Below are 24,740 nucleotides of genomic sequence, written 5' to 3'. Positions count from 1 at the left end.
AGAGGACACAGAAAACATATTTAAAATAGCTCATCTCGGGGAAGGGAGGTGGGATTAACGGTAGTCAATATCTGTCTGGGGCCGGGCTCGGTGGCTCAGCCTGTCATCCCGCGCCTTTGAGAGGCTGAGGTGAGTGGATTGACTGAGCCCGCGGGTTCGAGACCCGCCTGGGCAGTGAGACCTCATCTCTACAATAAATCAAAAAATCAGCCGGGCGTGGTAGCGCCTGCCTGTAATTCCAGCTTCTTGGAAGGCTGAGGTGGAAGGATCGCCGGAGCCCAGCAGGCGAGGCTGCGGGGGCGGGGAGCAGCCACTGCACTCCAGTCTGGGCGACAGAGTGAGACTCCAACTCAAAAAAATATATATATATATATCTGTCTGGGGACGGGGAGACACTCCTTATCAACAAGGATGCCTGAACGAAGCATATTTGTATACCTAACCCTTAATTGTACCCCACAATATCAAAATAAAAAATATCTATTATAAAAATAATAATAAATGAAATAGCTCTTCTCTAAACAAGGTCCTGCTTTTTAAAGTAACCTCACCTGTCGAAAACAGAAAACCAAGATATTAAAACAGTAGAAAATGGTGCAATGGCTACTTGTGATGCAATGGCAAGAAGTGTGCAAAATGTTAAGGAAGTTAAACTAATTTTCTTGATCCTATGCAGCAGTGGCTTTTGCAGTGCTCTTAGTAGGAAACAAGAAATTCAAGGACCTGAGTCATTGGGCTCCATTTCTTTTTCAGTCTCCTTGGGGCTCTCGGATCCCTTCCCTAACACGTCTCTGCATCCAGCACCCCCAACTAACCTTCATTCAAAAGCCCAGCTAATAAAATAAAAATAAAACCTAATTTAATTTTTTAAAAAAGCCCAGCTGGAGCTCCCTTGAGCCCCACACCTTCGGAGCCTGGGTCTTAGTGGTGCAGCAAAAATTGTGACTTTCAACCCAGCTACACGGGCTGCTGGGCTGTTCTTAGGGCGCCCTCTGCTGGCCACAGATGGAAGCAGGAGAGAGAGTCAAAACACGAGCTTGCCATCTTCTTCAAGAATTCCGAGAATGAAAATTAGAAGTTTAAAAAAAAATTGGAAGAAAGAAAAAGTTAGTTTTTGTTTCGTTGTGCTTAGCATTTTTGGCCTGTGGGCTTCAGAAAGTATGTTGATGATGCAACAGGAGGTAGGTAGTTACCACAAGACTTTGGGAGGCTCAAGGTCACACTCCCAAGCCTCTTCAAAGAGTATTGAGGCTGGGCACGGGAGCACATGCCTGTAATCCCAGCACTTTGGGAGGCTGAGGCGGGAGGACTGCTTGAGCCCAGGAGTTTGACACCGGCTTAGGCAACATAGCAAGATCTCATCTCTACACAAAAATCAAAAAATTAGCCAGGAGTGGTGGCATGTGCCTATAGCCTCAGCTACTTGGGAGGCTGAGGTGGAAGGATCCCCTGAGCTGAGGAAGTCGAGGCTCGGTGAGTTGTGATCACACCACTGCACTCCAGCCCGGATGACAGAGTGAGGAGGTCTCAACTCATAAATATATAAATAAAATTTAAAAATAATAATAAAAGTGTATTGAAACAGTAAAGAACTCCTACAACTCAACAACAACAAAAAAACTTGATTGTGAAATGGGTGAAAGACTTGAATAAGTGTTTCTCTAAAGGAGATAAACAAATAACCAAGAAGTACATTAAAAAATACTCCGCATCATTAATTGACTTATTAGAAAACTGTAAATCAGTCAGGCTCGGTGGCTCAGCCTGCAATCCCATGCTTTGGGAGGCTGAGGTGAGTGGACTGCCTGAGCCCGCGGGTTCGAGACCTGCCTGGGCAACTTGGCGAGACCTCATCTCTACAATAAATCAAAAATTAGCCGGGCGTGGTGGCGCGCACCTGTAGTTCCAGCTACTTGGAAGGCTGGGGCAGAAGGGTCATCCGAGCCCAGCAGGTCGAGGCTGCAGTGCCCGGGAGCGGCCACTGCATTCCAGTCTGGGCGACAGAGTGAGACTCCAACTCAAAAAAAAAAGAAAAATGTAAATCAAAGCCAAAACACAGTCAGGCTCAATGGCACACCCCTATAGTCACAGCTGAGGCCAAGCTAGGAAGCATAGCAAAACCCCATCTCTTAAAACAAAATTAAAATTAATTATTTTTTGAAACATTCATTATGACTTCTCCGAAAAAAGAAATAAAGAAATGGAAGAGAGGGAAGGAGGGAGGAAGGAAGAAAAAAAGAGAGAGAAAGGAAGGAAGAAAATAAGCTATTGAGGGTGTGGAGAAACTGGAACCCTTGTTGGTAAGAACGTAAAATGGAGCAGCCGCTATAAAAAACAGAGCAGTTCCCCAAACAGGATCACTATATGATTCAGAAATTCCACTTCTGGGCATATACTCCCCCCCAAAAAAATCAAAAGCAAGGTCTTACAGAGATATCTAGACACCCATGTTCATAGCAACATTAGCCCCAAGAGCCAAGGGTGGAACCAACCCAAGTGTCCACCAGCAGATGAACAGATGAACAAGATGTGGTATGTCCATACAATGCATTCAGCCTTTAAAAGAAAGGAAATTCGGACACATGGTATAGTATGGACAAACCTTGAGGATATTGTAAGAGAGATAAACCCATCCCCCCAAGACAAACACCGTGCAATTCCACTTATACAAGCTATCTGTAGCGGTCAGATTCAGAGACAGAAAGTGGAATGGTGCCTGCCAGGGCTAGAAGGCTCAGGGAATGAGGGGTGGTTGTTTAATGGGCTCGGAGTTTCCGTTTTGCAAGATAAAGTTCTGGAGCCGAGTGACACCACAATGTGAGTTCACTTAATGCCACTGAATTGGACGCTTAAAAATGGCTACGGTGGTAAATTTTGTTGTATACTTTACCACCATTGAAAGATCTTTTTTTTTTTTTTTTTTTTTTGAGTCAGGGTCTCACTCTGCCACCCAGGCTGGAGTGCAGTGGCACAATCATGGCTCACTGATGATGCCTTGACTTCCTTGGGATGCTGAGGTGGAAGAGTCATGGCTCACTGATGATCCCAGTTCCTTGGGATGCTGAGGCAATTCTTCCACCTCAGCATCCCAAGGAACTTGGATGGCAGGCATGCCACCATACCTGGCAGTTGATAGATAGATAGATAGATAGATAGATGGATGGATGGATGGATGGATGGATGGATGGATGGATGGATGGATGGATAGATAGATAGATAGATAGATAGATAGATAGATAGATAGATAGATAGATAGATGGATACAAGGTTTTGCTATGTTGCCCAGGCTGGTCTCAGACTCCTGGGCTCAAGAAATCCTCAGCCTCCCAAAGTGCTGAGATTAGAGATGTGAGCCACCACGCCCAGCCTTGAAAGTCGATTGAAACAACACATCAACATAAGCATTCCTTCCTTTGCTGCCCTGCCCCTAGAAACTTAGAAAGTGACCGCTGGCAAGGATTTTGAGATCTCGTTGCATTTTATGCATTAAAATCCCTGAGGCCACCGAGGCTACCATCAGCAAGGTGACTTGTGACAGTTCCCAGAGGTCAAGCAAATAGGATGAGCCAGTCTGGTTACCAACTCCTAGGCGGAGCTCTATCCTGGACCCCAAGTCCAGTGGCCACAGCCCATTTCCCGAGGGGGAGGGTATATGTGTCCCCTATCCATTGAGGGCTCCTTCTCCCACACACCCTTCTGTGAGGCAGGCAAGCCCATGAGGAAATGCAACTCCGGTTAGAACACCCTGAACAGACCTGGAGGAGAAACAGGGAAATGAGCAGCTTAAATGCTGACAGGGTAAACTCTTCCTGTGTGTCCCCCCATTGAGTGACTTTGAAATTTTTCACAACAGGCGTCATGAAAGGAGGATCTAATCATCCCTTCAAGTTATTCTACATTGTGAGTAACGGACGCTAGTTTCTTTCTGTCTACAGTGATATCACAGTACAAGGCATACACAGGAAAGATTCATTTAATTTTACTTTGGTGATTAGGCAAAGACACCCACATGGCTTAATCAAAGCTAACAAATAACTTGACTGGCAGTTAATTGGCTAATTTTATTAACAGAAAGATATGCCTGCTTCAACTGAGTTACAAGAAAAAAACCTTAGACAAATTAAATCGAACAGAGTTTCGCCGAGCAAGGAACGATCCATGAGCCAGGCAGCCCCCAGAATGGCAGCAGATGCAGCCAGGCCACGCGCAGCCATGTGGTCAAAGAGGATTTATGGACAGTGAAAGGAAGCGGGGGACAGAAACAGCCAGGTTGGCCACAGCTCACAGCAGCCTTATTTGGGCACGTTTTGAACCATCACCCCCCGTGATTGGTTCAAAGTATGGCTGCTGGGATTGGCTGAGACTCAGCCACTTGTGACGAGAGCAGGTGACACATCCTGTTGGGTGACACTTCACCAAGCGTGAAGGATCCTCTAGGTCAAACTTAAAACATGTCAGGCGGCAGCCTGAGGCTGAACAAAATTTAACAACAGCAACAAAATGTCCGGACTGGCACTTTGCTTGGACTGGGACCTTTGAAACTAAGGCCAAGGTGCTGATTAGAAAGAGTCACCATGACAGCATTGGCCTCTTCTGCAGCACATGGCGACGGGAAAGAGGTCCGCTCAGATCTGCGAATGAACTCCCAGGGCTCTGCCTACTGGGTCTCGATGGCTTATTCTGGAAGGTGCTCGTGTACCAGAACATTTCTCAGGGTCCATGATGGCTCGCCGTGCGCTGCATGTGAGGTAGTTCTCTGGGCATTTTGCAGACATTATCTTGTGTGCCTGACCCAGGAGTCAGTGCCCCAGATCTGGAACCAAGTCACATTCCTACCATAAAAGCGCTCCCAACCTATGCCCCCAGTCTCAAGTCAGTCTGCAATGCTGCCCCAGATTTTAGCTCTTTAGATCCAGAGGAATGTTTTCTGCGTCCGCGGGTTGTTTAGGGTTCAACTGGTTGCTCAGCGTTAAAAAGGAGTATCTCAGGCCCCCTGCAATGCTGAAAGGAGAGGGGAGAGTGAAAATAAGTGGGAATATTTCACAGGCATCATCACCCCCTGTCACATGGCTGACATCTTTATCAATACCGTCTGCTTAATTGGAGGGGGTTATTCAGATCTGTTTTTCTCCTCAAGTTTGTGGATTACTTGATGAGACTATCCCCTCTTACTTACAAAGCTTCAAGGCAGAAAAAGAGTGACCGAACCGAATATGGAACCTTGGGAAACAGAATAAGCGCTTGGTTTTTACTGAATAAGCTATATACCATTATCCTTAAATAGCATCTCATAGCTGGGACTCCAAAATGCCTCTCAAAACTATACAAGTTGGCCGGATGTGGTGACTCATGCCTGTAATCCCAGTACTTTCGGAGGCTGAGGCGGGAGGATTGCTTGCGCCCAGGAGTTTGAGACCTGCCTAGGCAACATAACATGAACCTCATCTCTACAAAAAAGATTTTGAAATGAGCCGGGCATGGTGGCGTGCAACTGTCGTCTCAGCTACTCGGGAGGCTGAGGCAGGAGGACTGCCTGAGCCCAGGAGGCCAAGGCTGCGGTGAGCCATGATTGTGCCACTGCACTCCAGTCTGAACAGCAGAGACCCCAGCTCAAAAAAAAAGAAAAAAGAAAAGGGAAAAAAAAGCCTATCTGACCCATGTTCACAGCAACCTCAGGCATTGAGCACAAGTTTAACAAGCCCACTTCCCAGGAGGAAGACAGATAACTCAGGTGACCATCCTGAGAGGAAGACAGGCGGATTCAGTGCAACTCTCAGCCCCGTGAACCTTCATTGCACGTCTCCCTAGAGGGCCGCCCGAGGAAACACGTCACAAAAATAGATGAACTTGGTGACTGAAGGCAAATTATTTTGGAAATCACAATGCAAAACACCTCCTGGTATAAAATACAGCCTTTCTCTTTGCTCTTTTGCTTACTGCATATTATTCAGACTGTTTAAAATGCTTATTTTACTAAAATGAGCTCATTTAAAAAGCACACTCACCAAATATTTAACCCCACAAAGTTTAACATGGAGAAAATGTAGTCTCCACCAACTAACATTCCAATGTAGGCGATCGATACATTCTGCAGGAAAAGAGAGAGGACTGATCACCTGAAAAGGAAAGCATTCAGTGGGAAATACATGTAGATGGTAACACTTGAAACCACGCATTTTAGTTGCTTTGCATGGAGACTTACACCCAGATGTTCACAGTGTTGAAAAAAAGAATAAAAAGCCATTGCAGGTCAGGTGTGGTGGCTCATGCTTGTAATCCCAGCACTTTGGGAGGTCGAGGCGGGAGGATCGCTTGATCCCAGGATTTTGAGACCACCCTGGGCAACATAGTGAGTCCCTGTATCTACAATACATATATGTTAGCTGGGCAGGGAGGCGTGCACCCGTAGTCCTAACTACTCAAGAAGCTGAGGCAGAAGATCGCCTGAGCCCAGGAGATTGAGGCGGCAGTGAGCCAGGATCACACCACTGCCCTCCAGTCTGGGTGACAGGGTGAGAACCCCAACTCCAAAAAAAAAGCCATCTCCTATGGCTCTACACAGAAATGAAGTAAACTGTGATATGATAGCAACAGGAAAATGCACTGTGCACCCTCCGCCCCCTTCTCCAGTTGGTCCACAGGCAAAGACAGAAGAGCTGTGTTGTGGTCAGCCTGGCAAATCCCATCTCATCACCATCCCTGGGTGGTGAATTTTAGCCATATTGACCCTGAACTTGAATAGAGGCAGAGACTAGTGAATTCCTGTGCATTCTAGGAGACCTCCGGGCAGCCAACAGACAGGTGAACTGCGGGAGCAGGCAGTTTTTTTCACTCTAGGACTTCATGTGAACAGAAAACAATGCAAGTGTACATCCGAATTTTGAACTCCTCCAGCCCCTATTCATTCGTGTGTGTGTGTGTGTGTTTCTGCAGATTCAAATGCACACACACACCCCACATCCAATCCACAAATCCATCACCTTATAATGGAGCATATACCCAGATGGAAAATAGTTCTTCACAAGGGTTTCATTTTTTTTTTTTTTTTTTGAGTTAGAGTCTTACTCTGTCACCCAGGCTGGAGGGCAGTGGCACGCTCACAGCCACCCCAGCATCGACCTGCTGGGCTCAGGCAATCCTTCCACCTCAACCTGGGTTTCATTTCTTATTGGAAGGTTCTCCCAGAAAACCCAATCCATAGATCACAAGATATCTTGGTGACCATAGATATCGGGATTTGAGCCGGGCTCGGTGGCTCAGCCTGCAATCCCGCGCCTTTGGGAGGCTGAGGTGAGTAGATTGCCTGAGCCCGCGGGTTCGAGACCCACCTAGATAGCGAGACCTCATCTCTACAATGAATCAAAAAATCAGCCGGGCGTGGTAGCGCGCGCCTGTAATTCCGGCTACTTGGAAGGCTGAGGCGGAAGGATCGCCGGAGCCCAGCAGGTCGAGGCTGCGGTGGCCAGGAGCGGCCGCTGCACTCCAGTCTGGGCGACAGTGAGACTCCAACTCAAAAAAAAAAAAAAAAGATATCGGGATTTGTTTTTCAGCTTTTTACTTTATTTTCCCAGAGGTCGTCCTCCCAGCCTTCCTCAACTTAAAGACTTAAGTCAGAGTCTCACTCTGTCACCCATGCTGGAGGGCAGTGGCGAGATCACAGCTCACTATACACAGCCTTGACTTCCTGGGCTCAGGTGATCCTTTCACTTCAGGCTCCAGAGTATTTGGGACTACAGGTGCACACCACCACACTCAGCTCATAATAATCAGTGATAACAATAAGTTATTGTTATCACTGATTATTAGTATTTGTAGAGACAATGTCTTTCACCATGTGGCCCAGGCTGGTCTCAAACTCCTAGGCTCAAAAGCAATCCTCCTGCCTCAGCCTCCCAAAATGCTGGGATTACAGGCGTGAGCCACCACGTCCTGCCTGTCTGTCCTTTTTAGATTAGCAAGCTGTCCGACTGTTCTAGGCAACAGGAGATTAGCAACAAGAAGGGATCACCCAGGTCAGCTGCCAACGTCACTGTTCCCATTCCTGCTACACCACCACCAACAACAATAAATCAAACTTGGCTTCTGTCAGGAAGTTTGGGTTTGAGGTCCCTTCCCAACCCTGTGGCTCCTTCCACTCACCTTGATGGCTCCCACCACCGCGGTCGTCAGGGCCGAGTTGTAGTAGCTGCACAGCACCGTGGAGTACATCAGCAGGAACCTGAGGAGGAAGCAAACGCCTGAGGGACGGCACGGGCCAAGGAGATGGCGAGTGACCCAGGCACAAGGACTTTAAGCAAATAAGAAAGAAAGCCGACCACAAAGGTTTTACAACTCACGCCTTAAGACAACTTGTTCCTGCCCGGCATGGTGGCTCACGCCTGTAATCCCAGCACTTTTGGGAGGCTGAGATGGGAGGATTGCTTTAGGTCAGGAATCCGAGACCAACCTAAGCCACATCGCAAGACCTCATCTCTACAAAAGATCAAAAGCTCAGCCAGGCGGGGTGGCACGTGCCTGTAGTCCCAGCTACTCAGGAGGCTGAGTCGGAAGGATTGCCTGAGCCTGCCGGTCGAGGTTGTGGGATGCCGTGATTATCGTACCACAGCCCTGCAGCCCAGAGTGAGACCCTGACTCAAAAACTAAATTAATTAATGAAAAGACAGTTCGCTCCTGCTACAGGAACATGGCCGCGCCATGCATGCACCAAAGCTCCCGCCCGAGGCTCCTTCTTGTTCTCTCTGTGCATTTCCCATGAAATTCAGGTAAGGAGATGAGGCTTTTTGGATGACGTGAAACCTTTCATTTCACAGCCCAGTTACAACTGCGGTTTTAATCCTCTCTGTGCTGCAACGTCCAGGCTCACTGGTGCCCAGCAGAGGTTCCCATGCACTTGGCCTGAGGAAGGCCAAGCCATGGGCGATGTCAAAGCTTCATAGGTCGGTGGAGGCTGCAGGGAGCCATGATCGTGCACTCCAGCCTAGGCGGCAGAGTGAGACTCCAACTCAAAAAATAAAAATTTTAAAAAAAAGAAGCAAAACACTCCACAGAGCCAGGCACAGTGGCTCACATCTGTACCCAGCAAGAGGACTGCCTGAGCCCAGGAGTTCATGACCAGCCTGGGCAACATAGGGAGACCTTGTTGCTACAAAAAAAATAAAAAAAATTAAAAAGTTAGCAAGGTATGGTAGCACATGCCTAGAGTCCCAGCTGAAGCAGGAGGATCACCTGAGCCCAGCAGGTTGAGGCTGCAATGAGCCATGATGGTGCCCAGACCACGCCAGCCTAGGTGCCAGAGATGCCAACTCAACAAAATAAAAAATAAATAATTTTTAAAAAGTTGTTCAAAAATAACTGGCAACCAATTCCTGATCAAAACCCCAAGAGCCCATGCCATAATAGATAAGATAAACAAGTGGGGCCTCATCAAATTGAAAAGCTTCTGCAAAGCCAAAGAAATGATCAAGAGAGAGGGGAGATAGCCCACAGATTGGGAAAAAGTATTTACCAACTGCATATCTGACAAAGGCCTAACATCTAGGATGTACAAGGAACTCAAACATACCGAAAATAAAAAAGCAAGCAGTCCTATTAAAAAGTGGGCAAAAAATATAAATAGACACTTCTCAAAAGAAGATATACAAGCAGCCAAACGACACATGAAAAAATGCTCAGCCTCACTAATCATCAAAGAAATGCAAATTAAAGCTATACTGAGATGCCACACAACTCCAGTCAGGATGGCCATCATCAATCACTCAAAAAACAACAGATGCTGAAGAGGATGCAGGGAAAAGGGAATGCTTCTACACTGTTGGTGGGAGTGTAAACTAGTACAGCCTCTGTGGAAAACAGTGTGGTGATTTCTAAAAATTGACCTCCCATATGACCCAGTAGTCCCCTTTCTAGGAATATACCTGGAGGAACTCAAATTATTCTATAAAAAAAATATACTTGCACACATATGTTTATTTCAGCACTATTCACAATAGCAGAAACATGGAGCCAACCCCGGTGCCTGTTGAAAGTAGATTGGATTAAAAAAATGTGGTACATATACACCATAGAATATTATGCAGCCATAAAGAAGAACAAAATTATGAACTTCGCAGCAACTTGGATGGAGTTAGAGTTTGCACTACTCAGTGATCTATCACAGAAACAGAAACAAAGAACTGAGTACCAAATGTTCTCACTCATAAGCAGACCCTGAACAATGATCATAACACTATAAGAAAGGGACTGGCAGTAGTGGGAAACTGCCAGGGGAAGGAGGGGGGCATATACTTCATCAATAAGGGTACCTGATCTCAAACCAGGTGCCTGAGGAACCAAAGTAAGGACCACACTTCACCTGTAAAATTGACCATTTGTATACCTAACCCTGAATTGTATACACCCCACATCTTCAAAATAATTTTTTTTTAAGTTGTCCAAAAATAAACAAATAAATAAACTTTCCCCACAAAAAGCTCCATGGGTGATTGTAATGTGCAGCCAAGGTCGTGGACCTCTCAACCCCTCAGCCATTCGGAGGAAAAGCCAGCTGAAAAGTTGCTGGCTCCGGACAGAGATTGAAATTCATGCATCCCACATGTCAAGAATACCCCTGTTGCCCACAACCAATGTGAACTCAGGCATTTAACATCAATGGTTAAGTATTGACTCTTGCCGGGAGTGATAGCTCACACCCATAATTCCAACACTTTAGGAGGCAGAGACAAGAGGATTGCCTGGGTCCAAGAGTTTGAGACCAGCCTGGGCAATTTGGCAAGACCTCATCTCACAATAAGCCAAAAAATTAGCTGGGCATGGTGCCACACGCCTATAGTTGCAGCTACTTGGAAGACTGAGGCTGAAGGATCACCTGAGCCCAGCAAGTTGAGGCTGTGGTGACTGAGAGCATGCCACTGCAATCCAGCCTGGGCAACACAGTGAGACTCCGACTCAACAACAAAAAAAAAAAGGTATTGACTCTTACTTACTAACAAAATGACTTCAGAATTGTGATCAAGCACAAATAAGAAAACATATAAACACACAGGAAAAGAATATAGAATCCAGTCGGAGATAAAGAGATGCATTCATTTCAATCACGTGGTGAGGGAAACACTACACCAAGTGAATGCAAAATTCCATCTGCCCAAATCAGGTGGTGAAACGTTGAAAGAGATTACAACCAAAACTGGCTGGAGAAGGAAACTCGAAAGGTACAGAGACAGCACAAGATGTGTAGGACTTTAAAGACAAACTCCAGGTGGAAGGCGGGAGTCTGGATTCCCCATTGACAGAGCAAATCGAACTGACTCTGAGCTAAAAGAGCTCGGTGTCCAGGGGCCAAGGTGAACTCATCCTGCCAGAATGTAACACTCGTCTCAGGTCCAAGGCGCAGATCTCTGGTGGCGACAGCAGAATCAGAATCACAAACCTTCACCGCTGTAACCTCTATTGGTCTGAGTATGTTTATTACCAAAGATGGCAGAGGGGGAAAAAATAGAGATAAAACACATCAAGGTGGATGTCAAGTTGAAGAAGAACCTTCATTACAAACTTAAATTTTGTCATCTTCAGATTGGCGTGTGCGAATTATTAAGGTAATTAAAACAATTTGGCAAGCTAAGGAAACTTTGTGGTTTTAATTTGAAATGTGTTTTGATATTAGAGTTGCAATTTTAATTGAACAGAAGAGAGCCTAAGTGTGTCCACCGTATTTGAATGTTTTTTTAAAGGCTGACTGACCACATTTCCAAATTTGGGTTATTAGATTTCCAAGAGTTGCTAAAGTGCATAAAGCAACCTAGTTTTGCTATTCAGCCTCAGGGGCTGGAATTGCTAAAGAAAAGGAAGGCATTTCCCATTCATAAATGCGGTTTAAAATATTGACAATGTTTTAATTCACTAAGTTGTAAATGGAACTAATTTACAGTAAATTGTTAAGGAGATTTTAATCAGTTAAACTCAAGTTAATAAGCACTAATCAATAATGAAAGTAAATGTTCTTAATTTTATAGAAAAATTAATAGCTTTATAAATAGAGCAATAAATAGTACTTATAAGTTGAACTTTAAAGCTTAAGAAAACCTAAGTTTTTACGACTGTTACAGTTTTAATAAATTCGACATTAGAGAGCCCCAGGAACTATGACTAATTCGATTCATGCATAAAACAACAAAGTTTGCAAACCCAGCCTGCTGTCACTGCCTGTCCGCTCCGCCTGGCCTGGGCAGTCAAAGGACATCTCCACAGCCCGAGCCCTGGAGGGGCTCCCCGTCTAATAAAACGAGGGAGACACAGCACAGGGGACCGGGGCAAGGGTCCCAGCCACTTGGGCACAGAGCACCTTCCTGCAGCCTTCCTACACTTGACTGCAGCCAAAACCAAGGGCAGTCACAGACGTTCTTTATTTTCACTTTTGCTTAAAATCCCAATTCAAGGGTTCCAATCATGCAACATTTTTTCCATCATATATATACATATGTATACTCATACATATATATATTCATATGTATATATATGACATACATTTATATGTACAGTATGTAAATACACATTTTTTTAAGAGGCAGGGTCTCCCTATGTTGCCAGGCTGGACTCCAACTTCTAGGCTCAAGGGATCCTCCTGGTTCAGTCTCCTGAGTAGTTGGGACCACAGACGCAAACCACCACACCAGCCTCCAGCCTCCGTCTTAATGAAATCCCCTCGGCCTGGATTCAGAATCGGCAGCCCCTAGTATCCACCTGCCATGAGTGTGAGTGACCAGGACACTCGCTCACCAGCTGGGCTGAGCAGAGGAGCAGAATCCCTCCCTGGCACTCCCGAGGGAGCCTTGAGTGCCCAGCCAGGGCAGCAGCCAGACAGAAAGGTCGTACTTCTTAAGATGCCCACCAGAGGGCCCCAGAGAGCGGGCATAGACACCCACTCGGCTCCAAGACTTTGCACCTCCATTATCTCAGAACGAGGGAAACCACACCGCTTTTAACACCAAAAATCAGTCCTCGTGACCCACTTTTAGTATCTGTAGATGAATAAAGTGCAAAGATATTTTAAAGTATTGCTGGATTCTTAGTAACTTTTATCCATTCTATTTTTTTTGTTTTTGGGGGGGGGGTCTCATTCTATTACCCAGGCTGAGTACAGTGACACAATCACGGCTCGCCACGGCCTCGACACACCGTGACACCTGACTATTTATTTTATTTTCTTTAGAGACAAGGTCTCACTGTGTCCCCCAGGCTGGTCTGAAACTCCTGGGCTCAAGTGATCCTCCCACCTCGGCCTTCCATAGTGCTGGGGTTACAGGCATGAGCACTCAGCTCCCCATTCTGTATTTTTAAAGATCATCTCTGTCCATTTGAAAAACAATAGCGCACACTCCCAGAGAGTGGAGGCGTCCAGCTGGAAATCCCTGGACCAGAACCTTCGCCCTAAGGTTTCTTCCGGTTTCTAAAAATGGCACAAAAAATAACTGACTTGCCCAAGGCCGAATGGCATACTCATAGCCGTCACAAACAGAATCCAAATGACCTAGTTTACAACTTGTTGCTAATTACCCGTCTAGGGGCCAAACTTCCAGATAATGACAGGCCTCTTTTATACTCCCTCTATCACCCATAATGGTACCCAAGCACGTTACTCTCATGGGATTCAAAACTTAAAAGAACTTCAAGTAACTTCCTCTTCCCCATCTCTAGGAAGAACTTACTGCTACCTGACTCACTGAAGCCATGGGATATATGAGGGAGGACTGGGGAAAAAAACAGAACTATTTTTTGGAGGGTGGACCCCTTGTAGCGGGGCTTCCCCCGCTAGGAACACACAGGCATCCGTGTGCCATCTAGCGTTGCTGTGAGAGTCTGTGTTTGACTATAGTGATTTTTTTTTTCTTTGAGATTCTCTCAACGCATTTGCCTGTTTCATGATGGGTGATTTATGAGCATCCCTGCCCACACCACACTGAGCGTTCAGCAGTTTTGACCAAAGACAGCATGATCCCATGGCCCCCTCCATTCACCTGATCCCGCCTTGAGTGACTTTTTTGTTTCTCCAGATGAAAAAAATCTTCAAAGGGAAACATTTTGCTAATGTGCAAGAGGTGAAACAAAGAATGGGAGAAGCACTTAAAAGGCATCAATATGTGTATTCATCCTTTGAAGGTGACGAGTTTGAACATGTAAGAATACACAATTTTTAATAAATAAATTCTGGGATTGTGGGCGTCCCCCCTCGTCTATGGTGAACCTTTCTGGAGCATCAGTTTCCACGAAGATCTGTCTTGTCAGAAGACGACAGGATGCATTCATGCCCTTGACACGGTCTGTCACTCCCGTGCCCGTGCAATCAGCAAAACTCTGTTTCTTTTGTGCACCGATCTTTAGCAGCATACGTCGAAGATTCAAAAATTAGAACACATTTTATACTGTAAGTAGGGAAAATTTGATTCTTTTGTGCTTCAGTGAAGGAATATATGACTGCTTCAGTGGGACCAGAGGGTCTGCTGCTGGAACAGGCACAGACTAGGATAAGCTTCTTGGGTCCCAGGGTGCCTGGTGCCACCTCTGGTATGAATGGATCAGAACCTGTACTTTCTCGGCAAGATTGAAAAGGCCGGCAGAGATAACTTTTTAAAAATCTAGTTTGTCTGGCTGGACACGGTGGCTCACACCTGTTATCCCAGCATTTGGGGAGGCCAAGGCAGGATTGCTTGAGCCCAGGAGTAAAAGATCAGCCTGGGAAACATAGCAAGACCTCATAGCTACATAAAAGTTTTTAAAAAATTAACTGGGCGTGATGGTGTGCACCTATAGCTCCAGCTACTTGGAAGGCTGAGGCAGAAGGATTCCTAAGTCCAGGAGATAGAGGCGGTGGTAAGCAGTGATCGTGCCACTGCACTGAGTGGCCTGGGTAACAGTGAGACCCCTGACTAAAAAAGAAAATCTCGTTTGTCAACTTAAATTCCAGTCTGTATTTTGCCTTTGACTGTACTAAATTATTTTAGCCCCAGAACCCAGTTTACCTCCCTAAAAGCAAATTCACTCCATCATATGTTCTATTTACAAACTCGTGGTTACACATAGAGCCATTCCCTAAGACGAAATCCTTCACCATAACTCAAAATAAAATTAAAAGTCTGCCCTTTCAGGTTTAGGCCATAATCCCAAATGCTAAAAGATAAAATCCCTAAAGCCCCAAATCCCCAAAATCACAATCTCAAAAGATCAAAATCCAAAAAAAATGCAACTCTGGAAAAAAATAATCTAGAAACTTCTTTAAAAGACATTTTATCGATGTCTTTTAAGGAGCAGACGTTATACGGGATTGGATTGTTTGGCTTCACTTCTGTGACCTCTGAAACACCCCTTGCACTTGTATTTGGAGAAGGGTTGCGGCCTACAAGTTTTGTAAGTACCTGATGCCCATTAGAAAGTCTGGTTACTGCTCAGTTGTTACAGTTAAGCAATGTTCTGCTTCCACAGCACCAATACTAATCGGCCTTTCAACTTTTGACTTCTGGCTGGGCACAGCGGCTCACGCCTGTCATCTCAGCAGTCAGGGAGGCCAAGACAGGAGAATCGCTTGAGCTCAGGTGCTTGAGACCAGCCTGTGCAACACAGCGAGACCTCGTCTCTACAAAAAACACAAGTTAGCCAGGTATGGTGGCACACACCTGTAGTCCCCTGAGCCCAGGAGGTTGAAGCTGCAGTGAGCCATGATTGTGCCACTGTACTCCAGCCTGACTGAATGACAGAATAAGACTCTATCTCAAAAAAATAAAATAAAATAGCCTTTTAGCTTTTACTGTTAAATATCCTCATACACTTAACTTATCGCAGCCCTTTTGTGAGGGGACAATTTTGGAGATCTCTTCCGCTGTGTTATAAGGGATACAGTAAGAAGAAATGATACTAGGCTTCCCCAGCACCAAGTCAGGGCTCCCCAGAGGGATAGAACCCACAGGATACATTTACAGAGAGATGAGAGGGGAGCTCTTAGGGGAACTGGCGTCCATGACTGTAGAGAGGCTGATAAGTCCCACGACAGGAAGGCCGTCCGCAAGAGGGAGACCCCTTGCTGGGATGCCAGTGGAGCGGCCCAAGCCAAGTTCCAAGGCCTCAGATCCAGAGCAGTCAATGATGCGACTCTCAGTCCAAGGCCAAAAGCCTCCTGAGCTGCTAGTGTAAGTCCTGCAGTCTTGATGTCCAAGTCAGCAGGAGAAAAGTCTGACCCAACTTTCCAAGAGAAACCAGTTCACCTGTGTCTGCTCTCTGTGAGTCCATGCCAACTGGCTGGTGCTCACCAACACCGACGGCGAATATTCCACACTTCGTCCACTCAGGCTCACACACTAATCTCTTGTGGAAATATCCTCACGGTCACGCCTAAAATCATTATGGTTTCTAGATATTCCTTAATCCAGTCAAGCTGACCCCTAAAATTGAGTCCACCCCTTGTCAATGTGGCACCCAAACACGTCTCCTTCAATCACGCTTTATTCTGAAACAAAAACAATAGCAGGTACTCGTTCTGCCTAACATGCTGCAACTATCCTGCAGGCAATCAAAATACACTCATGCCTTCCCCAGGATTCGGCTCTCAGGACTTCAACATTTGAGATTTTAATCTTTCAGGATTGTGATTTGTGGGGATTTTAGAGTTCAGGGATTTTGATCTTTTGGGATTTCAACATTTAGGGTTATAGCATTTCGGATAATGTCTTTTGGACTTCTGGTTGACATCAGCCCTTTTGCCATTCTATAGGCTTCTTAAAGTATAATAATTGGCTTTTTTTTTGAGTCGGGGTCTCAAGCCCAGGCCGGAGTGCTGTGGAATGTTCACGGCCACCGCACCCTCAACTGCCTGGACTTACATGATCTTTCCGCCTCAGCCTTCCGAGTAGCTGGAACCACAGACGCATGCCACCACGCCCAGCTAACTTTTTGATTTATTGTAGAGACAAGGTCTCACCGTGTTGCCCAGGCTGGTCTTGAACCCTGGACTCAGGCAATTCTCTTGCCTCTGCCTCCCCAATGCTGGGATTACAGGCACGAGCCACTGTGCCCGGCTAAAGCGTAATAATTTTTAAATTGTATTTTCAACTCAGAATAGAGGTTTGGTGGTTTAAAAAAAAACAAGCAGGTTTGAAATGCAAAGGTGCAGGGAAAATAAGTGAGAGGCTGGAGTCCGGGCCTGGGATGTGTCCGTGTTCACGCTGAGATGGCCCTTAGCACAGGTCGGGAGAGAAGGGACGGCCGAACCCAGCACCGGTTGTCTTGCAAACCAAGGACCTGCTCAGAAGCTTACCATGGGGATGCAGATGGTCCGGCCAGAGAGTCTTTTGACTGAGAAACTGCAAGAAAGCAGGGTTCTGAAAAGTCCACCACACCAAAATGGAAGCTTCTTTGCAGAGTGGTTTCAGAATTAAAACTCGACCACCGAAGGTCACAGAAGGAAAACTGTGGAAGCCAAGGGCTATAGGTAGAGTCAGGTCTGTCCAGCGTGAAAGGGGATAGTCAAACTAAACAGGTTAGCCTCAAGAAATAGAAACAGGTCCAATAATAGCACTTCTGATTGCGTGTTTTCCATGAGGTTAGCACTGTTCGATGTCTTCTTGATTACTAACTCATTCAACCCACATCACCCTACCCTATGAATTGGATGTTTTTAGCTAGTTATTCCCTTTTTTTTTTTTTTTTTTGAGTTGGAGTCTCACTCTATCGTCCAGACTGGAGTGCAATGGCCACTCCCGGCCACCGCAGCCTCGACCTGCTGGGCTCTGGCGATCCTTCCGCCTCAGCCTTTCGAGTAGCTGGAACCACAGGTAAGCGCTACCACGCCCAGCTGATTTTTTGATTTATTGTAGAGATGAGGTCTCGCCTGCCCAGGCGGGTCTCGAACCCGTGGACTCAGGCCATCCACTCGCCTCAGCCTCCCAAAGGCGGGGGATTACAGGCTGAGCCACCGAGCCCGGCTTAGTTGTTCCCATTTTAAAGATAAGGAAATCGAGGCTCAGAGAGGTTAAGTAACTTATGCAAGGACACAGAGCTAATAAGTGGCAAAGCTAGAGCTCAAACCCAGTTTATCTGATTCCAGAATTCAGGCACTTAACCGTTGGACTGATGCCATGATTTTAGAGCCCTCAAAAGACCCACTTGAAAAACCGACGTCTACCTAGTTTTCATCCTTAGGTGAAGCCTGAAATGTTAATGCTATTCATCATTTTTACCGATTTATTGATAACGACTATACCTTTATGACATCTGCACTTAAAATGACTATTAATAAAAATAATGTATTAGTAACACTTATCAAGAGAGTAGTTGTTTTCTAAAAAGCACATTATAAAATGGAAAAAGATGCATGGAACTGTATACAGGTGGGGCCAAGTCTCGGATGGGCAGGCCCCAGGGAGTGTCAGCTCACAGCCAGCCAGGGCCGCTACCTCACCATTCACTGAGGACGGCTGACTTCAGAGTGCTTGCTTCTTGATTTCCTTCATGAAATGGTCCAATGGTAAAGTCAAGTTTAAAAAAACAAATGAAAACAGAGCAATGCCTCACCAAGTTTCTAATGAAATGGGAAGACTTTGAAACTTTGCTCTCTTGTTGACAGGTGAATATGGGTTCAGCCAGGGAAAGGGGCTAAATGTTCTTAGTAGGCTAGGTGTAGTGGTTCACATCTGTAATCTCAGCTCTTTGGGAGGCCAGGTGGATCACTTGAGGACAGGAGTTCGAAAACAGCCTGGGAAACAAAGTAAGACCTCATCTCTACAAAAAGAAAAAGAAAAAGAAAAAAGACCAATTATCCGGGCATGGTGGTGTGTGCCGGCAGTCCCAGCCACTTGGAGGGCTGAGGCAGGAGGATCTCTTGAGGCCAGGAGTTCGAGGCTGCTATGAGCCATGATCGTGCCACTACACTCCAGTCTAGGTAACAGAGTAAAACCCTGTCTCAAAAAAAATTTTTTTTTCTCAGTCAACAACTGGAAAGCTATAGGTATTTTACTGATCTTGTGCTTCCAACAGTAAGTACTTTAAGGATCCTCCACTTGTAGAACAACCAGTGCCTGGAAAGAACACACTATTTGAAACACCATTAGTCTTGAAAGAGGCACAGGGTGGACTTCCAGAATTCTCTCTTTATAAAAGAGGAAACTAGGTCCAGAGTGATAAGGAATTAGGGCCTGGTGAGAGCACAGCCAACAGACCTAATAGTCTGGCAGCGCCTCAGGGTGAAGACCAGAACAGCACATCTGGAAACTGAGCCTGGGGCCATACTTCCAGGAGAAATGGGAGAGGGGGATATGGAGCCCAGACTCTCAAGCAGGCTTGAAGTGGTATAGGTTTGGAGCAACCCCTGGCTACCAGCAGAAGCAAAAATGACTTGTCCCTACAGGAGAGTTTCTCTGTTCCCAATTTTAGCCCACAGCGCTAATCATAAGATCAAGCAAAATGCTCACAGTCACAGGTCATCAAACACAGAAGAAAGCAATACACAGTGACAGTCACCCGAAACAACAAACTACATACTTAAATTCTCAAGAATTACAGATATTGGAATTATCAGATACAGAATCTAGAATAGCTATAAAGAAATAAAAGAGTCACAAAGAAGACTAATGAAAGAGTATCAGGAACGAACAGATAAGTTTTTTAAAAACTGTGGAAGTTTTACACTTAAAATATAAAATCATTAAAGTCAAAAACTCTATCATTACCTATCACACTTGATCTAAGCCAAAAGGCTGAGAAGCAATAAACATGAAATCAGATACAACTAAAGAGAGAATTAACAAATGGAAGATACACAGACATGTTTTTACTACATGTGACCACACCGCTGCAACTAAAATCAAGTTTGAAAATTGAAGAGTGCTGATCAAAGCGATTATAAGTCGTCTAAGTTAATTTACATTCAATAAGAATGGTGGTTAAAAAAAGAGGGGGGCAAGTGTGGTGGCTCACACCTGTAATCCCAGCACTTTGGGAGGCTGAGGCAAGAGTATGGCTTGTATCCAGGAGTTTGAGTCCAGTCCAGGCAACACAGTGAGATCTCATTTCCACAAAAAATTTAAAAACTAGCCAGACATGGTAGCTCGTGCCTATAGTTCCAGCTACTCAGGAGACTGAGGCAAGAGGATCACTTGAGCCAAGGAGTCTGAGATTGCAATGAGCTATTGCTCTGTCTGGACAACAGAGTAAGACCTTGTATGAATACATACATACATACATACATACAATTGAGGAGAAGGAACTTATCTTTTTCCACAAGAAAAAAATCGTCCCATGAGTAATTTCCTGAGGCAGTAATTTTAAAACCCCTTCAGTATAGGATAAGGTAGTGGTGCCCATGTAGGGATAGAGCCGAGCTCAGGAAGGATACCCCCAAGACTTCCAACAGTGGCTGCCTCTAGAGAGGAAAGCTACAGCGCTGGAGGCAGGGAAGAAGAGAGGGTGGTTGACGTTCTCTATCTATTCTTTTGCACTTTTTGAATTATTTACTAGTTGCATGTATCAGCTCTTCGTGCCAAGGTATTTTCAAGTCTTTAGAGCATTAAGATAAGACACTAACTACACCTTACTATGAAACTACATGCCTGAGCCCGCAGGTTCGAGACCTGCCTGGGCAACTTGGCGAGACCACATCTCTACATAAAATCAAAATTTAGTTGGGTGTGGTAGCGTACGCCTGTAGTTCCAGCTACTTGGAAGGCTGAGGTGGAAGGATCGCCAGAGCCCAGTAGGTTGAGGCTGTGGTGGCCAGGAGTGGCCACTGCACTCCAGTCTGGGCGACAGAGTGAGACTCCAACTCAAAAAAAAAAAAAAAAAAATAGGAAACTACAACTAAAAAAGATTTCAAGAACAAAAGCCTAATTGTGGGACAATATAACAACCTGGACATCGCCCGTCAGAAATGTCCCTGAATATAGCAAGCACAGTGCTGTAAGAAAAGCTTGTCATTGCCACATAATTATGTGAGGAAGGGATCATGAAAAACTCAGAACATGGTGATGAAGACAGAAACACCGTCCCGCCAGGTATAATGGCACAAGCCTGTCGTCCCAGCTGCTCAGGGGGCTGAGGCAAGAGAATTGCTTGAGCCCAGAAGTTGGAGTCCAGTTTGGGCAACACAGGGAGACCATATCTCTTTAAAAACAAAAGATCTCGGCACTGAACTTCAGATGTCAGCTGACTGCACTTCAGACAAACTTTCAGAAAGCAGTAGGCGGCATCATATTTTGGAGTAGAATGGAACACTAGCATGGCTTTCAAAAACCAAACAAGAGTTTAGCGCTTGCTCCTTATGTTTAAGGCTGGGGTTCCAGGTGTCCCGGGCCCCAGTCAACCCCTCTACTACAGAACCACGTCCCAGGAAAAGCCAGAGCAACCCAGACCTAGGAATTTTGACAGAAGAGTCTGAGGTCTATTTTGATTTGGCTTGTCAAGAGACACCATCGACCAACACTTCTACTTATCTATGGTTTCTTACCCCAAAAAACAGGAAAGAAGAAACTGTATGATAAATAGAACATTCTTCCATTGGTTGAATTCAGTAGCCTATTATTAAAACAAAAACAAAAACTAATGATTAGATTAATGATATTACAGTTTAGCCCTATTGGTTTTACCAAACTATGTGTTCTGATAAGGGAACCACCTTCCTGAATAGAAAACATAATTTAAAAATGCTTCCCAAACAGAAAACGCAAATTTAAAAATCTTAGGGAATACCCATTGTGTGACAGTGAGCAACTTATTTTCTTTCTTTCTTGAGAGACAGAATCTCCCTCTGTCTCACCACATCCTTGCCTGGACTCAGGAGATCCTTCCACATCAGCCTCCCCAGAAACTGAGACCGCACACACACACCACCATGCCCAGTTATTTTTTTTTTTCTTTTTTGCAGAGATGAGGTCTTGCTGTGTTGCCCCGGCTGATCTCAAACTCCTGGGCTCAAGGAGTCCTCCCCCCGCGGCCTCCCAAAATGCTAGAACTACAGGCATGAGCCACCAAGCTGGGCCGGCAACTTACTTGTCCTTTCCTGTACCTCGTGTTCATTTCTACAACGGAGATTTTTAAAAAAAAAAAAAAAAGATTCCTCAAAAGTTTGATGGGAGGATCTGATTAAATTGTCTAGAACCTTCTGGCGGTAGCAAGGACAAAATGATAGTTATTGTTTCTGAAGTTACCACTTACTTTACAAATCTTTACTGTTCTGCAGTCCCAACTTCAAAGTTGGGCTTACTTTGTATAAATAATCCTAGAAGAAAGTTTATTCCTAATTAATAATGTTTGCAAGAAAAGTTTAAGTTCATAAACCATTTTCAAGAACTTGCCCGTGCGTAGGAAGGATTGTAAAGGAATGAACTATTATTTGCTCTTTACAAAGCCATCGAGTAATCGGGCTAGAGGAGGCGGTAGACAGGAGAATTGTAAGACTCAGTTCCTGTGCTCCAGGAACCTAAACCCTAGCTGAGAAAATAGTTAACCTTCTTGAGACAACAGGTAACAATACTACCCATGACGTGTCCCTTCCCTGTATCCAAGAATAATTTGGGGGAGACGCAAGACTGTACATCAGTGTGTGCTTGGTCCCTGGGGTTTATCATAATATTCTCTCTTTTTCTATATATGTTTAAAAGTTTCCATGTATCATAAAACTTTTTTTTTAGTACTCACTTTGAAAGAAAAAACATAATAAATATAAATCTGTCTTACCAGCAAGCCCCAAGCCCCATCAAGGAGGCAGAAAATATCCAAGAGAATTAAAGCCAACAAGGTTATGCTAAGGCAGTCAAAGACCAAAACAAAACAAAACTACAAAAATTATGGAAAACATTTAGTGTCTGAAATGAAAATAAAATTGGAAGGGCCAGGCATGGTGGTTTATGCCTATAATCTTGGCACTTTGGGAGGCCGAGGTGGGAGGATTGCTTGAGCCCAGGAATTTGAGACCAGACTAGGCAACTTAGTGAGACGTCACCTTTACAAAAAAATGTTAAAAGTAGCTGGGCGTGTTGGTGGCATGTGCCTGTAGTTCCAGCTACTCAGGAGGCTGAGTTAGAAGGATTGCCTGAGCCTAGGAGGTTGCGGTTGTGGTGAATTGTGCCACTGCACTCCAGCCTGGGCAACAGTGTGAGAACTTGACTCAAAATAAATAAATAAATTTTTAATTAATTAATTAAAATAAAATTGAAAGTAAGAGAAATACTTTCCTGATTACTCAATGAGTCTCCTGACTCAAAACAATTAGAGTAAAATTTAAATTAATTAAAATAAAATTGGAAGTAAGAGAAAAACACATAAGTCTCAAATTTTACTCAAACCAAGAGTAGGAAAGTATTTATTTTTCTCAAAGAGTTGGAAGTATTTATGTTTAAACTTATATGCTTTGCTCCTGATACCACTTAAACAACTGAGGACTATTTAGCAATTTTCTTAAAAATATTTAGATTCTTCATCAACCTAAAATTTTTTTATATTTTAGATTTACTTTGTTTCTTTAATAATGAGGCTATACTTGTGGCATTTTAAAAAATAATGCAACATGGCATTTATTTTAACACAGGAAATAATTACAGACGAATTACAATAAAACTCTTCTTCCCTTAGGCTTTCTATTGTGGCAAAAGTATGCTGGAGGAGGAAACTTTTTTCATTTTGCACTTTGGGTTTTTTAATCAGAAAAAAAAAGTCCTATTATTACACGAGATGGACTCTGAGCCTCTTGCAATGATTCAAATACCAAAGTTCACTCACTGAGTATTTTCCAAGGGCCTAATTCCTTAACAAGAGTTGCTGCCATCTCTGACTTTGCTAATCAGAGCTGGAATCAAGGTTCTGTTAATAGATCCATTGACTGTGTAAATCCAAAGTCTGGGACTGAATTCCCAGAGCAGTGAGTCACACACACAAGTTTACCACGGCCTCTCATTCTCTCCATCTCTCCTGGTCCCAGTCAGCTAGGACAAATGAGTCATCACATTTCTCCTTCCTTAACAAGAGGAGTTAACATTTTGCTCTAATTCATTACCAAACTTGGCAAATTATAGGCAATTTTATATTGTAGATGAAAACACCTCATTTTTTAAAATCACTTCTTTATTCTGTTCAGTTCACAATTTAAAACGGATTCAGCCAGGGTGACCAACAGGAAGAAGTTTGTCCCAGTTCAATGAATACAGAACAATGTGAGTAGTGAAAAATCTCACCATGTTTTTCTGCAGGGTTGCTGGTCAGTTTTTTTGCTTTTTGTTAGTGTGTTTGTTTTTGCTGATTACAGCGTGTATACCATATCTTTTGGTATACAATAAGTTTAAATCAAAATGCAGTCAAATCTTTAACTTTATGACTTTTGCATTTTGGCATTTTATAAAGGGCCCTTTCTTATGGTTATAACTATATTCTATTTTTCCTAATTATAATTTTCTTATGGCTTTTTGAAAATAAATTTATCTATTTAGCTCTTTGGTCCATTGAGGATTTCAATGATTAAGAGTCATCCTGGGGCTGTAAGGTACTTAAAGAAACTTCTGCCTGAAATATCTGAATCTGGCTAAAAGGAAGAGATTAGACAGGATAAATTTTTGGAATACTCCAGTACCACAAGGAAGATATCCTTCCAGAACATCAGGATTTAATGAATTTAAGTATACGTTAGACCTCTTGTACTTTATAAGATATAAGGGGTAGGTTATGGTTTTTCACATGTGAAGAAAAAAAATACACAAACGCATTTCATATACAAATAA

The 24,740-nt window shown here is 44.4% G+C and overlaps 1 protein-coding gene across 1 annotated transcript in view; it reads right to left on the bottom strand.

Moving 5' to 3' along the window:
• Window positions 1–4,824: 4,824 nt before the first annotated feature.
• Window positions 4,825–24,740, bottom strand: part of SLC35D2 (solute carrier family 35 member D2) — a gene marked incomplete at its 5' end in the record, with an annotated part of 45,342 nt that continues 25,426 nt past the window's right edge. Inside the window, 4 exons of the mRNA XM_021712090.1 lie at window positions 4,825–5,001; window positions 6,006–6,088; window positions 8,140–8,218; window positions 21,479–21,546. Of these exons, the coding sequence (XP_021567765.1) occupies window positions 4,899–5,001; window positions 6,006–6,088; window positions 8,140–8,218; window positions 21,479–21,546 (333 nt within the window). The remainder of the gene's footprint in view (window positions 5,002–6,005; window positions 6,089–8,139; window positions 8,219–21,478; window positions 21,547–24,740) is intronic.

The sequence above is a fragment of the Carlito syrichta genome, unplaced genomic scaffold (genome assembly GCF_000164805.1).
Source record: "Carlito syrichta isolate Samal-C Ts95f unplaced genomic scaffold, Tarsius_syrichta-2.0.1 Scaffold303060, whole genome shotgun sequence".
In the NCBI taxonomy this organism is placed as follows: domain Eukaryota; kingdom Metazoa; phylum Chordata; class Mammalia; order Primates; family Tarsiidae; genus Carlito; species Carlito syrichta.
This window is presented reverse-complemented; position numbering and strand designations above follow the sequence as displayed.